Raw genomic sequence first — 13,400 nt, forward strand, 5'->3', positions numbered from 1 at the left:
CAAATTGTTGTGGTCAAACAGGGCAGCAATTGCACCGCACGGGCTCGGCGGGGTAGAGTCCTCGGCAACCGGAGGGAAGCAGGGGTACAGAGCAGCGCACTGCCAGGTGGGTGTGCAAAAGTGCAGTCGCACAGGGTGACAGATCAGGCAGTGTCTGGCGAGTATCCAGTTAAAGTCACCATCAACGCAGCTCAAGTCACTACTTGCAATCATAGCCTCGTACCTACTGATGGCAATGAGCTATATCGCATGCGTCACAGGGTGCAGTGTGCCGGGTGTAACTGAGAATGCGCAACAGTGTTGCGGGATTGCATACCCGCCAGGGCTGCAGGGGCCATTGCGCCTTACGGGCTAACTGGGTAGGCAAACCCGCAACACTGTTGCGCATTCTCAGTTACACCCGGTACATATGGAACACTGAGAAGGATTGCCTACCAGGCGAGGGTCATGCCCTCCCCCCGGGTCTATCCAGCGACATACAACCTTCAACCTAATGGAGGTCCCTAATAGGCCAATTCGCCCCGCGAGTCATTTGTTTTGGGGCGAATTGACCTATCAGGGACCTCGGTTAGGTTGTGGGTTGTAGGTCCCTGGATAGACCCTTGGATAGGCACCTGGGCGCTACCGATACGGCCCCACCACAACTACAAGTGAGCGATCCAGTCCTCCAGATCGAAGCGGAAAGGATTCTAACAACGAGAGCAGAAGTTGGAATCACATATACAGATACGCCCTCGTTGGGTTGCGTATAAAGCATTCCGGTAAAGCTCAAATGCAGAAAAATGCGAGGAACAAGAAAACGGAAGTCACCATGCTAAAGGAAAGCGATTTCCGTTTTCTTCTTCCCCGTATTCTTCTGCATTTCAGCTTTACCAGAAAGCTTTATTGACCTATCTTTCAAAGTCAAAGAAAAACGTAATAATCTTCCTAGTGAGAGTAGCTCGATGGATCGTGAGCGTTATAGCCAGACCAGCCTAAGGTCCGTCTTTTCCTCACCCCCTCTCGCCTGCAAACTCCTATGCTGCCCGTGCTGTGAAAAGACGGACCTTAGGAAGCCTCAGTCCGACGCGGCTGAACGCGGCTCCCTGTGAAGAGCTACAGCGGTGGCGATTCCCCCAAAACATATAGCATCCCTTCCACTCTATACAGTCAAAACAAAAATTCAAAGCAGGGTTTAAAACGAAAACTTAGAAGCCAATTGCACCACCAACCAAGTATGATGTTGAGGAGATGACCACAAACCTAACCTAGCCAAAGGGTTCGAGTTAACGGTTTTTTAGTAACTGATATGTGTGGTGGCGAGTTAATAAAGATAGAGATATCGCCCAGTCTTTCAATAATAAAGAAAGCTTACCTTTGGTACATCACTGGAGACCGCTTTCGATACTATGACCGCGCGGGTACGAGGTTACGGTACTGATGTACAAATAGACTAGGGAAGGAAGGGAGATAACCACTTGCCTGTCATTGATCTCGGTGGAAACAACAAAGCAGGCTGCATACAACACACTGGCAAATCAAAATCAGCAGAAAAAGAAGAAAATCATTGCGCAGCAACAAGATTGAAAAATTTAAGTTTGGCGGTTGACGATCCGTTGTGTTTCTCATACGTCTATAGATGGCTTCGAAAAATTTCTCATCAAATAGAGATATCGATTGACAACGGAGACGGTGGCCGAATTCACCCACCGACCGAGCACCGACCGGTCGGTGCTCGGTCGGTGGCTGAATTCGGACACACTCGGAGTCGTGTGTGACAAAAAAAGGAAAACAAATCCTCCGTGTGAGTGTCAAAATCGACCCAGTTTTTGTTTTTAACCATTTAACCTCTTGATTGAAGTTTTTTGACACGTATTCTCGATACCTCTCTAATTCGTAGAATTTTACCACATCATGCTTACATTCTTTCCTTTTTCGTGACCCTTTGCCCGTAAGGTTATAAGTGTTATGTCGGGAATGCGCCTGTTGCACTGAATTGATTTTCCATGTTATAGTCACTTGCTTTACCCTATTTGTGTTCATTAGAGTTTTGTCCAATATCTGTGTTTTGTAGATACCTTATATTCTTTGTTTTTTGTCTCAAGTGTTCTTTCTTCATGTTTGACATTTGTAGGTTATGAGCTCCTACGTTTACTAGTTTTAGGATGTCAGTTACTCCCCATTTATTATTATCACTAGCAATTTATCTACAAATTTGTAACTGAGACATGGGGTCATCACATATAATCTCCTTATCTTTTTTTATTTCAAATGAAATGGATGTCATTAAGCTGCTTTGATTATATCATAGCCTAAACTGCTCTCTGAACATTGTTTGGCTCGCATGACTTAAATATTACTCTTATTTTCAGAAGGAGACGGCTAGGGAGGGAGACGGTGGCCTACTGCCACCATGCCGTTTAAGCTACGCCTGAAGAAGAGCCGCCAGTACAATGTGGTATCCAAATCGTTATTTGTTATTTGTGTGGAACTGTTGGATGGCAGTTCAATGGAATGCACACTATCTGGAGAGAGCACTGGACAGGAATGCCTGGACAATGTTTGCCAAAGATTAGGGTTGCAACAAGTAAGTTTTTTGAACTTTTTTATCTTTAGGATCTTTCTTAAATGCATGAACAATAATATTTGGGAAAAATACAAAAAGTATTTGCTTCAAAAAAATAAAAAAATAAGGTTGTCTTTAGTTATGCTTTTATTAAAGGATGGTTGTCCAATCTCAGTCTTAGCTTTTTGCTTGAAAACTTTTTTAATCATGGATATTTGTTCATCTGAACGTAATTTCTACTGTATGACTGCATTAAATAACTTTAGTCTTTTGATATTTTTAAATTGATCAAAAGTACAATCATAACATAGTTAATCAGCATAGTTTACAGTTTGTAACTCACGATTCTCCCTTTTAGCATGAGTATTTTGGACTACGATACATTGCATTGAATGGGATGCAACGCTGGCTTGAAATGGATAGACCTGTTAAAAGACAACTTGATAAGCATGCAAGCAAACTTAATTTATTCCTACGAGTCATGTACTATGTCTTAGGGGTCAGTCAACTACAAGATGAAATGACAAGGTATGTTTGGTTCTGCTTAAGACAAGTTATGTATGCTCTCAGCCTTGTAGGTCACTTGGAAAGCTCTGTTTTGTATCTAGGTATCACTACTTCTTACAATTGAAGATGGATGTCATTGAAGGTCGCATGAGTTGTGATGCTCGCCAAGCTATTCAGCTTGCTGCTTTTAGCATGCAAGGTAAGTGTAGAGCTTCTTGCCATTGGCTTGCTGTATGTTTGATGCTTCTGTGCACATATTTTCTGTTCACATATCTGACACGTATTGAAGCATGTGCTGTAACAGAAAGGCAATTTCTCTTACCATCAATCCACAAAACAGCTTTTCCTGTAATTATTTATTTTTGTTTCCTATCTAGCTGAATATGGAAATCATGACATGGAAAGGCACACAATAGAATACCTGAAAGACCTCACTCTTTTCCCCAAGGTTTGTGTAATGTTCATCATACTGAAATACATCTGTATGTGTCTAAGTATGTATCAGTCCAGTTTAGTTTCGTAATTATTAACACTAAGCATGTATGTTGTCAGCATTTGCTGGAATATGGACATGCTGACGCCTTATTGGAAGGGGTCATCAAGCAGCACCGCGTCCTCAGGGGTGTTGCCCCTTGCACTGCAGAGGAACACTACATCCAGGCCGCTCAGCAGTTAGATGGATATGGGCAAGAACTCTTTCAAGCTGTGGTTAGTTTTGAAAGCATTGTCCATAGAAACACAACTTAAGATTAAACTGCCATTTGGTAATGTTGTAATTTTCTTTTCCATTGCAGGATGAAACAGGAAGTAATGTTGTAATTGGTGTTTCATTGAGTGGAGTAGGAGTAGGATATGACAACAATCAACTGTCAAAATTTTACAAGTTAGTCTTATTATTATTTTGTTGTATATGTTCTGATGTAAATATTTATGCACATTTTTACAAAACACTGCTTTTCTGCAGTTGAATAAATTTTCTTACCACAAACTAAGGCTTAATGGTGTCTCTTGTTTTCAGATGGAAGGACATAACTAATGTTGTAAATCACAAGCGTTACTTTGTAATGGAATGTCAAGTGCCCGACAGATCAGTCCAGTTTCAGTTTTCTGATGTAGAGAGTGCCAAATATGTGTGGCGAATGTGTGTCTACCAAGTAAGTGATAAATCTGTTTAATTTTTATATCTAGCTGTTGTCTTACAATTATTGTAATCTTCATCTAGTATTTTAACTTGGCAATTTATGTCAATTTTTCAGCATAAATTTTTCATGCAACATGAACCAAATGTACCCGGTGATGTCCAAGCAGCTCATAACCTTTTCACTCAGAGTGCAACTGAAGTATGTAATTTGGATATACTTGCCACCTACCTCTTGATGATGTTTACTACCTTGGTACTATGTATGAATTGAATATTGTCTCTTTTCTCAGTTGGCAGAGAGTCATGAAGAACTTGATGCTGGGCGAGCAGTAACATGGGGTCCGACATGGACCTCAGTACCAACTATGCCTGTACGTGCCCAATCAACTTCATGCCTTGATCTGGCAACTCCGCAAGATATGGACCGCCTTAGGTATAGTTGTTTATAAATACTCTGCTCTGCTGCCTCTAATAATCTTAATGAAATTTCTTGCAATCATGATCATAGTCTTCATCTGTAATTTTTTTTTTTCCTTCTTACATAATTGTTCATATTCAGAGCCCTGCTGCCCTCATATCGTCCAGCACCTGATTATGAAACAGCAGTTCAACAGAAATACCATTCTGGAGCGCAACAGGAAGTAGTGCCTGCCAATGTGGTGCGACCCATCACAAGGCATCAACTGGGAGTCTTATATAGCAGTCAGCCAGAAATACACCAAACCCACCTTCACGAGGTTAGACCTTCACCCTTAAGTCTGTTCATCAAGTCTTTAATAGTGTGCTGTTGGATTGCTAATTTTTTAATATTTCCCTTTTTTTATATATATAGAATTTAAACTGTGGTGCCATTTACAAACACTACCCAGATGTAGCAAGAGTTGAAAGGAGGTATATTGAGGCTAACACTCATCATGCACTAATGCCTACTCCTCATACCTATAGGTGAGCCAGATTCTTTGTAGTTCCTGTAATTATGATCAATTTTATTCCTTTTCATTCTAAAACAATTGAACATTTTTGTTGTAAATTTTCAGCACCCCAGATCTTGATGTTGTTGTTGGGCACCAGCCAGCTTATTTACAAAAGCCCCCACCGCCATACCCAATTAACCGCCCAAGTAGCAATAGCACTCCTGATTTGGCATCTCAAGCTCTCTGCGCACCACGGCCCCATTTGTTTAGCCCTCAGGTATGTAACTTTTACATGACAGTATGCATATGTGCATGCAAGTACTCTTACCTTCATGTTTATGTATGTTTTGAGCCTTCAACAATGTACTGCAGGCTAGACTAGCACTTAAAAATCGATTTGCCGAAAATAATTGTGCTCAGGGTGAATAATTTGTTTTTTTGGTTAGAAAAGCATTTTCTTTTCGGCGACTGATTAGACAACTTCAAGGGTGCTGCTTACAATGAATTTATTTGGATTAATTCAAATAAACGAGTGTAAGTTTCAGAATTTGGAGTTCAAGAATTTAAATCTAAAACTTAATTGCCACCAAAATTCCATAGAAATTGGATTAGAAGTTTAGATGTTATACTCTTGAACTTAGTCCTGTGAAATAATCAAAGTAAATTCATTTTTAGTGCCAGTGTGGCACACTTAATAGATGTCTGATCAGTTCCCCCCCCCCCCAAAAAAAACAAATTTTTCTAACCAAAAGAAGAATTTATTTACCCTAAGCTCAAAAATTTTTGGCAAATCAATTTAAAGTGCCGGTTTATTGCAGGTGATGCTTATACAGTATGTAATGTAACCGATATTTGGTGCAATATCGTACTCTAAAACATCTATGGTAGCTTTGAACGGATGCATGTTGTTTACATGAATGTAAAACTTCCTAATCTCTCTGGATTATTTGGCAGAGATTTGATTTGGTCAATTGAACCATGTAGTCTGACTTTCTATTGCATCCACCCTGACTAGGTACAGGTCTGTTGTATTGTTGTATTTTGCATCATGTAGTGTATTGTGTTGTGTAGGTTAGTGGCTCCAGCCCAGATCTGGTATCCTCTCGTTCTCTGGGCATGGGCCGTATGGTGAGTCTAGCCGGTGGTCTTAGAGGCTTGGGTCCACCCTTGGGGTACTCCTTGCTGCCAAACCCAGAGAACCATCGTACTCACACAAACCTTGCTGCAGCAGCTATTGATCCACATGTCCAGGTAGGTTGCATATGCATGTCTTCCAGCATTTGATCATATATCTTTATCACAGCATGCTCTGTTGATGTTTAGAGTCCTCCTTAATTTTTTGCTCTCCTTTTGCATGGCTATAGCAAGCTAGTCCTATAACTGTATCTTGTTCATGATTGTTTGATTGTTTCTTAAGTAATAGTATTTGTAAATGTGTAGATTTCATTTTTTTTTTCTTAGTGGATGCAAATTTTAGATTCTCTATGAATTTATATATTTTCTAGCAATCCATGAACTTTCTAATGCAAATTACTATTATTTTGACACGGTTAATTACCCCTTTTAAAAAATATAACTAAATCGTGAAACTTTTTATTCTTAACTAAATTTCTGCTCTTTTCTTTTGTAAAGCATGTGGAAGAACTGCGCCGAGGACGAGAGAACGGATGTTTAAACAAAATGATGAATGGCACTGTGGCTCCTCCTCAACAGTTTCGCAACATACCTGTTTCTGTCCCAACATCGTCAGCTCAGGCACCAGAACCCATTTATGAAAATATACCTTTACCGTGGGCTGCTGAAGGACGAGAAACTACAGCTGATGGTGTGTATGCTTGCAATAGGATAAATTTAGTTTCTTTATAATTATCACCTCATCTACCCAATTATTATGTATTTTCTAAATTCTCCTTGTCCATTTTGTTTCTTTAGGAGTAGGGCCAAGGAGCAGAGCCTCAAGCATTCAATCTGCTCCAGAGATGAGCAGAGGACTGGCCAGTGTGGAGCTTCTCAACAGCTCTAACTCCCCATCCAAGATGGGAGCAGCCAATGCTAGTATCAGCGTCAGTGTCGCGCCCATCATGATTGCCCATTCTGGGGTCCAGCACCACGGCTCCCACTCTAAACTCTACACTAGTCAAGAGAGGTTACAGCAGCAACCTCAAAGTCTTCAGCAAGTGCCACAATCATCAAACCTTCAACAAGTTCAACAGCTTGTCCCACAACAGAGTACTATTTTACAACAGCCCCAGCAAACAATGCCAATCTCAACACCCCACCAGCAACATCAACAGCAGTCAAAGCCATTGACTGCACTAATGTTCCCACCTCAACAGCAGCAGCAACAGCAGCCTCAACAGCAACAGTCACCACAGCATACTCAACAACTTCTTAAACAAAACCACCAAGTCGCCAGCACTCAGCAACAGTCAAAATTGTCATCATTGAATACTGAATCTTCTCAACATTCAATCACTAATGGTAACCACAGCCCCCCCAGTCAGGTAGTCTCTGGGCTGAGTTCTCAAAGGCTGATAGAGTCAGTGCCTGTTTCTGTTTTGACAGATCCTGGCCAGCCACCCCGACCACATGGTCCACACACTAGTCACAACACCTCTGCCACATCCACTAACTCCAGTATGGACTCATCCTCATCGTCAGGCAAAACAACAGGCAGAAAGGGTCGACGCCTAAAGTGGGCTGGCTTAGGCCTGCTTGGTGGTACTCGAGACAAAGATCGCTCTGATTCTAATGCTAACTCCACCAACCAGCATCATTGGGGAACTGCACTTCCCAGGGTGCCACTACCATCATCTGTTTCAAAGGAAACTTTGGTAATTTTTATTACTCTGAACGTCTTTTTACCATTATTTATCTGTGGGATTCTACATTAATAACTTTCTGAATTTTCTTCTGTTTTAGGGTCAGCTTTTAGAAAAGAAACTTGTTGACAGTCAGCTGTTTTTTGAGTTTGAGAAGATTCCAAAGAAAAGACAAAATGCTGAATTTACCTCTGCCAACCATCCCGACAATATTGTTAGAAACAGGTATAATGCATCAGAATTTAGAAAGGGCCAGCAATTTTAAATCTACCCTACTTATAATACTGTCTTATTATTTTGACTGTTTAGGTTCAAAGAAGTGTTACCCTATGATGAAAACCGTGTTCGACTTACTCCCAGTAAAGAGAACCGACAGGGCTATATTAATGCATCACACATAACTGTAAGCATATTCCCAGTTGTTAATGTACTACTGAAGTGCATCCTTTCTGTATCTTTTCTTTTTTTTCTTACTTTAACAATGAAATCTTACATTTTTGCACTGGTTTTATTATGTTATAGGCAACAGTTGGCAATCAGCAACGTTTTTATGTAGCTGCTCAGGGTCCTCAGACCAACACCCTTGTCAGCTTTTGGCAGATGGTGTGGGAAGCTGATATTTACCTTGTGGTGAACTTGTTGGGGGCAAATGAAGATGGTGCCATACCTTATTTACCCACTAATATAGCTGACCGTAGCCTTGATTTAGGAGATGTAAGAAATTATATTATTTTCTTATATTTTGTTTTGCCACATTTAAATGGTTAGGACAATTGTAACACAATTAACACAGTTTCAGGTGTGGTGGCAATTTTCTCAAGAGATGGGACACTGCGTGACCACAAAGTTGAGGCTCTTCCATGCTGCTACACGTCGAGTGCGCGGAGTGTGGCACTTGCAGTACCCTGAGTGGGGTGATCAGGGATGTCCTAATAGTGTGGGTCACTTCTTAGGTGAGCAAATTTTTCTAAGTTTGCTTTCATGTTCATTAAAAATGTTTTTCTATTGTTATTACAATATTTTAACATTATTTTAAACTTACCACAGGATTTCTTGAAGAACTTAATTCAGTCCGTCAGCATACTGTGAGTGAAATCCCTCCTGGCCATAATCGCAATCCACCAGTACTAGTACATTGTAGTGCTGGTGTTGGTCGGACTGGAGTGACTATTTTAAGCGATCTGCTTCTGTACACTCTTGACCACAACCAGGTAAAATGTGTTTATCTCTAAATTGAATGCATTTCTTTCTCATCAAAGCAAGATAAATTCATTTTGTGGTATATTCTTTTCAGGAACTGGATATTCCACGGGTTGTGGCTCTCTTACGTCATCAGCGTATGCATATGCTACAAACTGTTGCTCAGTATCGATTTGTACACAGTCTTCTTATCCATTACCTTAGGCAATCTAGGCTCATTTAATATTAATCCAAACCACCGACAGAAACCATTAAGTTGACTTTGTACTCAGTCTTCCCATCCCCTACCTCAAGCAACTAAGAATAATTAGGAGTCCATATTATCAAACTCAAATGTATGCTATGCTAATTAATTCAACATGATAAAAATCAATCTTCAGTCATATTTTTAATATGTGACCACTATTTGTAGGACTAAGTATCAATGTGTTTTATATGTAGTGAGGAGCAAGTAGCAAGTACCTACAGAATGTGCATGCTTTGAGGTCTGTGTTAACTTGACAATAATTGTTGCAGAGACGTTACAATTTGTATAAAATTTATCCGCTAAACTCATGTGGTATATTATCATATTTGTCTACTTAATTATGTTTACATTTGTCTTGTGATCAATTGTGTATTATTACGTATTATACTTAATTTAGGAACTGTTAAAATTTTGCTATGATGGATAACCATTTGGTTATTGAAATTTGCTTTCTGGTGGTAATACTTTTTAGAGATTGGAGCCATTACTGACAAGACTGATCTCTTTGATTCCTTGGTTAACATCAGATAGTACCTTCCTTTTATGCTGCAGTCAGATAGCAGCTTTGTTGTTGTCGTCTTGTAATAGAGCGAGCTGGTCCTTTTGTCTATTAGAATTCTGGAGCTAACCCTCCTGAATAATTAATTATGCTTATGCTGCAAGTAATTTACAGTAGCATTTAACTGTAAAAATTTGAAAGACCTCAAATGTTTGAGGGTACATGCTGTAATATTTTTCTGAACACATTTTCAAAGTGTTAAATGATATTTTTGGAATGAAAAGTCCGCTTTTGGTACCAGTTTGAAGGTAGTTTTGTTCTGTCCTGTGCCTTTTGACTGAGTGCAATGTAGTGTTTCAATAGGCATAGTAACATGGATTGTGAAATATTTTTAGTGCCTTTGAACAAATGAGTTATATCAATCTATTCATATTACTGGTCGCACACAACATATTTTTTGCAGTTAAAGAATGAAGCTGAGTTATATATTTAATCATCATTAGTTTAAATGATATCTCTATTTTTGACACTATTCCAAGCTGTTTATTGGCTAAATTAACAAAATTTTAACAGAACTTTGTGATAGCTTTCTTGTCATAGTCTCATAGAATAATGTTTATTCCTCATCAACTCTCTTAAATCACTCAGGAATCAATGCTTTCTTTCTCTTCAAAAAGTATGTGGTTTGTAGAAAGTAATCTCCATGTTAGATTTGAATAGTTTGAGTCCCATCTATTTATTCATTTTATATTCTAATTTGTTGAAATATGTGTCCATGCACATCCCTGTATCATGTCATCCCAATCACATTCTCTACCTGCTTTAGCTTATCTTCTGTGTTTCTGTTTCTCTACATGTAACTTATCTTTTTTTTTCTTTTTTTTTTGTTATCATTCTCATTTGCTGGTAGTAGAATTTGGAAATACCTTATGTTGGTAATTCTTCTGTGTCTTACATGTGTTGCTTTATCTATCACTAGTTGCAAGTCCCACCGACTAGTGGACACAATGCTATGCTGCATTTTGACTGTCCTTTAAAATCTGCAAGTATTGTTTAATGAAATCTCATTATTGTATTACTTTCCTTATATTTTATATAATCATGAAGAGTGATGCATGAATCTGCTCCACTAGGTATTTGTTTGGGCATGATGCATCTTGTGCATCTTTGAGATGATGGCATATCTGTCAGGTCAGCAATTTGTTTAGTTATCTATCTACTTACTTCTGATGGAAAGTGTATAACACTGCCAACTAAAATTCCTTTAGTTATTGTCATCTTTACTTGATGGAAGCCCATCCTAACTATCTATACCCATGGTGTGTGTGCATTCTATACTGAAAACAAGGTGGCTGAATATTTCAACATTCTTATGATGTATACTCAATACAGGTACAGCTTGTTGTAAGAATGATGGATATGGATTTTTATCAGTATTTGAGGTATCTTGCCCTTGATCTTTTTTGTTTTTGTTGTGAAGTCTGATTATTATTCTATTTACTTTAGCCCCCGGCTCCCAGTATTAAATGTATCTATATTTATTGGTATTCTCAAGTCCCCAAGTCCTTGATTTTTTATTGTGCTAAAACAATTTCACCTACTGAACTCAGCTAGAATATTAGTATTTTACAGGTGTACAATAAATACAGTTGTTAGATTCTAGGTGAAACAACAATCAAATTGTGTATGTATTTTGGTCATACACAACAGAAACAAGAAAAAACTGTTTCTTTTCTACTTTAATCACAGCCTATACTGCAGTCAGGTGTTACGTTATATTGTTTATGTTGACTCGAGTCCTTGGCTCAATTCTCAAGTAATACTTTGCTTTGTGTACTTACTCACTGTTTTATCACAATTGTGATTTATGTTTTTCCCTCTTTTTGCCTTGTGGTGCTACAATAAACAATAATACCAATTACTCAAATTGCCTTCTCAAAGTTGAAAGATAATTGATGAACCTTTTGTTTCTTTTCCATTAATGACTTTCTCTTAGTTTGCACTCTTCTGAACAGTAGTAGAATGCTAGGTGTATAGGTGTAAACATTGTTAGTGCTTTGGTTTTCAAAAGTGTACCATAAAGGCCGGACTAATAAATTTGGGAACGCATTTCAGACCTCGTAGTTCTCAAGTGAAGGCTCTGGGGGAGAGGAGAAATGGACAATTCGGACAATCCAGCAAAGAGTGGCATAGACAGAGAGGCCCCCTCAGGACCTGAGAGTGGACAAGAAGGTCTGGCACGCCCCTCCCGATGGAAGGCACTGGCCGAAGGCTTCCAACAGCAGCGGCTCATCCTTGACGGCCGCCTGGAAGTCTTTGAAGGACACCTTGCCATCCTTGTCATAGTCAAGCTTCTTGAGTGCTAACTCCACGAGGTCCTTGACACCCTCGTCCGGGTCGTCGTCCTGGGGCTGCTTCACCAGACAATTCCTGCAAGAGGCATACGGGCACACGGGTTTAGGTACGTCGTGCGTCGGCAGTCACCGCGACCCAAAACGGGGAGCTCACCTGAGCAGGTGGAACATCTCCTCGCGGCTGATGTGTCCGTCGCTGTTGAGGTCGTACACACGGAAGCAGAAGGCGGTGCGCTCGTCGTTGTCGCCCTTGATGAACACGCTCAGGCCGCACACCCACTCGTCCATTCGGATGACGCCGTCGTTGCAGCGGTCGAACGCGCAGAAGATGCGGTCCATGAGCACCTCCTCCGTCACCATGTCGAACGTGTTGTGCAGCAGCTCGCGGAAGGCCACGCGGTCCAGGCCCTTTGCAGACAGGGACACGTGGGATATTTTTGGCAGTTGCTGTAGGCGCGCTGGCGCGCTGCTGTCCGCGGACGGCGGACGGCGGACGGCTCACTCACCTCCGTGACGACGGCCACGTTGGGCGGCGGCAGCACCGCGGCTCCAGAGTTGTGCGCGTGGCTCGTGGCCACCAGCTTGCGGTACACCCGGCACAGCGACTCGATCTCCTCCCTGTAGTAGTGACCGAGCGGTTAAATAGAGGGACCACCTGGGTCAACGGTGCCCCGTGCCCCGCCGACCATCCCCCCACCTCCCTGCTCACCTGCTAAAGTGCGTCTTCCTCTTGAAGTACTCCATGAGCTTGGCGGAGGTCTTGCCGCCGCTGTTGCCCTGCTGCCGGGCCCTGCTCCGCGCCGTGGTGCCGCCCCCGGCGCCCGCCCCGCCGCCGCCGCCCCCGTCGTCCATGGCCGCCCCCGCAGCCCCCGGCGCCCCCGGGCAGCCGCGGCCCCGGCACCTCCGCACGCGCGCGCGGCCGTGCTCGCCGTCTGCAGTACAGGGGCAGCGCCGGCAGCGCATCAATCACAATCAAGCGCGGCCAATGAACCCCATCCCAGCCCAGCCCAGCCCCGGCGCCGCGGCGCCAACCACGCAGGCGCGCAATTTAAGGTTCGGTGGTGAGAGGGGGAGGGGGTGCAATGTCGCCGGTTGCCTACGTTGAGAGGTTTTGTAGCTCAAAGCAGTGCCTACCTTTCAGGCGGCTCAGTAGATACGCGATCGCCCCCCC

General features: G+C 41.8%; 2 protein-coding genes across 7 annotated transcripts; one reads left to right on the plus strand and one right to left on the minus strand.

Moving 5' to 3' along the window:
• The first annotated feature begins 1,701 nt into the window (after nt 1-1,701).
• LOC113203915 (tyrosine-protein phosphatase non-receptor type 21) lies at nt 1,702-11,796 on the plus strand. 6 transcript variants are annotated; one of them, XM_026418864.2, is made up of 23 exons: nt 1,790-1,930; nt 2,352-2,566; nt 2,904-3,073; nt 3,154-3,251; nt 3,430-3,500; nt 3,605-3,760; nt 3,847-3,935; nt 4,071-4,206; nt 4,309-4,392; nt 4,484-4,626; nt 4,753-4,930; nt 5,026-5,138; nt 5,231-5,384; nt 6,179-6,358; nt 6,740-6,932; nt 7,040-7,588; nt 7,673-7,941; nt 8,030-8,154; nt 8,239-8,332; nt 8,452-8,643; nt 8,723-8,882; nt 8,977-9,140; nt 9,224-11,796. In XM_026418864.2, exons 2-23 carry the CDS (start codon nt 2,393-2,395, stop codon nt 9,350-9,352), a joined length of 3,621 nt encoding a protein of 1,206 aa, XP_026274649.2. In that variant the 5' UTR covers nt 1,790-1,930; nt 2,352-2,392; the 3' UTR covers nt 9,353-11,796. The 6 variants fall into 6 exon arrangements, with proteins under 6 accessions (XP_026274648.2, XP_052125495.1, XP_026274649.2 ...); XM_026418863.2 differs by lacking the exon at nt 1,790-1,930 and adding an exon at nt 1,702-1,783 and having other exon boundaries at nt 7,040-7,941; XM_052269535.1 differs by lacking the exon at nt 1,790-1,930 and adding an exon at nt 1,765-1,783 and having other exon boundaries at nt 2,355-2,566; nt 7,040-7,941.
• On the minus strand, nt 10,737-13,108 carry LOC113203916 (calaxin). The gene is made up of 4 exons (XM_026418866.2): nt 12,939-13,108; nt 12,736-12,847; nt 12,384-12,637; nt 10,737-12,305 (listed from the first exon to the last, which is right to left on the minus strand). The coding sequence occupies exons 1-4, from the start codon at nt 13,079-13,081 to the stop codon at nt 12,083-12,085; spliced, it is 732 nt and encodes a 243-aa protein (XP_026274651.2). The 5' UTR covers nt 13,082-13,108; the 3' UTR covers nt 10,737-12,082.
• Between the last annotated feature and the right edge of the window lie 292 nt (nt 13,109-13,400).

This window comes from Frankliniella occidentalis, unplaced genomic scaffold, assembly GCF_000697945.3.
Source record: "Frankliniella occidentalis isolate FOCC.00 unplaced genomic scaffold, Focc_3.1 Scaffold94, whole genome shotgun sequence".
In the NCBI taxonomy this organism is placed as follows: domain Eukaryota; kingdom Metazoa; phylum Arthropoda; class Insecta; order Thysanoptera; family Thripidae; genus Frankliniella; species Frankliniella occidentalis.